This window comes from Gadus morhua, chromosome 8 (assembly GCF_902167405.1).
Source record: "Gadus morhua chromosome 8, gadMor3.0, whole genome shotgun sequence".
NCBI lineage: Eukaryota > Metazoa > Chordata > Actinopteri > Gadiformes > Gadidae > Gadus > Gadus morhua.
This window is the reverse complement of record NC_044055.1, coordinates 13,438,117-13,440,616: the sequence shown is the minus strand read 5'-3', so window position 1 is coordinate 13,440,616 and position 2,500 is coordinate 13,438,117. Positions and strand designations below refer to the sequence as shown.

The window sequence follows — 2,500 nt, the reverse complement described above, 5'->3', positions numbered from 1 at the left end:
CAGAGCCACTACTCCATCAAGAAGGCCGGCGCTGCCCTGGGTTTCGGCTCAGAGAACGTCATCCTGCTCAGCACCGATGAGAGGTACAGCAGCCGTACGCCAGGAGACCGAGTCCACACTGTAACACCGCGGCGTAGCGCCGTGTGCTGATGAACCTCTGCTTCCTTTCAGGGGGAGAGTCATTCCTGCAGACCTGGAGGCCAAGATCATTGACGCCAAACAGAAGGTGGGTGTCCTGCTCCTTCCTCCCTCCTGTCTTTCTTAAACTCTTTCTTTCATCTATTTCTTTATTTCTTCCGAGGTTTCTTTTCCTCCTTCCAATGTTGTCTTTCATTCTTCCTGTCACTCTTTAACTCTCGTTCTTTGTTTATTTATACCATCTCTTTTCAAGTCCTTTCTTTCCTTCTTTCTGTCTCTCTGTCTTCCCCGTCTCCCTCTGTGTTTGTCCCCCTCTAACCCTGACCCTGACCCCTGACCTCCGGTGCGTCCCACAGGGCTGCGTGCCGCTGTTTGTGAACGCCACGGGGGGCTCCACCGTGTACGGGGCCTTCGACCCCATCAATGAGATCGCCGACATCTGTGAGAAGTACAACCTGTGGCTGCACGTGGACGTGAGTGGGCCTGCCGCAGACATGCTGCTGGTTTTAGTGGGGGGGGGTGTTCAGTGAGGGACTGGACACCGGGGTAAGCAGCGCCTAACACTGTACTGCATTGGCCGGGGGAGGGGGAAACATCCCACTGGCGGGCATACATTTCTGGCCGTTGACATAGCCTGCAGTCTTTTTTTTTTGCGTCTGTTTTACTTGATCCATCCAATGCTTCATATCCCTCATCATTCTTAAATTTGAATACAATCTATAGAGCTAGGAGATAATGTTTGATATAATATAAAATAAAAAATAAAATAATGCTGTGTGTATATTGTGTGGACAATCTATAGAGCGTGTAGAGAGTGTATGATATTATAGAAAAATAACACCTAATAATGCTGTGTATTTATTGCTTTTACACCCAAATTTCCCATCCAAATGTACCATCTTTATATTGCGTGCTATTTGAACGATTCAACGTTTGCGCGTAGAGCTCAGTTTGGTTGCGTGCGTCTCCTCAGGGGGCGTGGGGAGGAGGTCTGCTGATGTCCAGAAAGCACCGCCACAAGCTCGACGGGATCGAGAGGTAAAGGGGCGCACCGGGGGTCTGGGTACCGGGAGTGGGGTCCTATGTGTGAGCCATGGGGGTAGGGTCTAAACGGTGCCCTCTGTCCCAGGGCCAACTCTGTGACCTGGAACCCCCACAAGATGATGGGGGTCCCCCTGCAGTGCTCTGCCATCCTGGTCCGGGAGAAGGTACAGACACACACACACGCATTCATACAATACCTCATTCAGACATTCATTCATTCATTCATTCATTCATTCATTCATTCATTCATTCATTCATTCATTCATTCATACTTTTGGCAAGGACACCGGAGTTAAAACCTCTGCTCTTGGGTGCAATGAGATCTTTAGGGACCCCAGGGAGTCACGTCTCGGTTTAACGTCTTATCCTAAAGACGCTGCTCCTGAGGTGGGGATTTTGAGCCACGATTGCATTGGCAAAAGCAAGGACTTCTTATATAGCCCAATAAAATGATAGTATTCATTAACCAGATGGTAAACGATCGATGAAACTCCTCAGGACGTCATAAAGGGGGTCGTAGCTGTGCCCTATCAGTGGGAGCCCCTGCTTCTTGACCTTCCACAGGAGGTCAAGGAAACAGGCACAGACAAACAAATGGCAGCAAGAGAAACAGAATGTGAAAAATATAACCTTCCCATTACACTATTCATCTGGACAGAGTCCCCCTCTGTGTCCGAGGGCAGTGGGGATATAGCATAGGCCAGAGGGATGAGCGACCCTTGCTGGCCCTTCTACCCCTCTACCAGCACCGTCTGGTCTCCCATCCAAATGAATTCACACACACACACACTTGGACAGTCCTGTCTAGTGCGGTAGCTATTGGTTTCTATTGAATAACGTACTATGTGCTCTCGTAGCTGGTGCTAATTGGTAGCATCGCTGAGAGGAAGCCGAATGTCTTTAGTGGTTGTCCAAAAACACGCCAAAAGCACCCGGATTATACACCTTGCACGCCAATATGTGAGATCCTACAATCAAGCACACACATAAAGAATAGGATTTGGACCTTACACACAAACAAAAACGCACGCACGCACGCACACACACACACATACACACGAACAACCAAACACAAACAATACCCCCATACACAATACACACACAGGCAGACACTCAAATCCTTCATATCCCTCCCGGTACACATCCATCAACATTACACATCCATCACATCCCATATCAACCTGGGTGCATCGTGTGTGTCTCCTGCAGGGCGTCCTGGCCGGCTGTAACTCCATGTGCGCCGGCTACCTGTTCCAGCCCGACAAGCAGTATGACGTGACCTACGACACCGGGGACATGGCCATCCAGTGTGGGCGCC

At 49.7% G+C, this 2,500-nt stretch overlaps 1 protein-coding gene across 1 annotated transcript in view; it reads left to right on the top strand.

Annotated features, from left to right (window-relative positions):
- LOC115549548 (glutamate decarboxylase 1) overlaps positions 1 to 2,500 on the top strand; it is an 8,180-nt gene that overhangs the window by 1,929 nt on the left and 3,751 nt on the right. Inside the window, exons 3-8 of the mRNA XM_030364819.1 lie at positions 4 to 83; positions 172 to 226; positions 495 to 611; positions 1,112 to 1,176; positions 1,268 to 1,346; positions 2,392 to 2,500. The exon at positions 2,392 to 2,500 is cut by the window's right edge and continues 41 nt beyond it. Of these exons, the coding sequence (XP_030220679.1) occupies positions 4 to 83; positions 172 to 226; positions 495 to 611; positions 1,112 to 1,176; positions 1,268 to 1,346; positions 2,392 to 2,500 (505 nt within the window). The remainder of the gene's footprint in view (positions 1 to 3; positions 84 to 171; positions 227 to 494; positions 612 to 1,111; positions 1,177 to 1,267; positions 1,347 to 2,391) is intronic.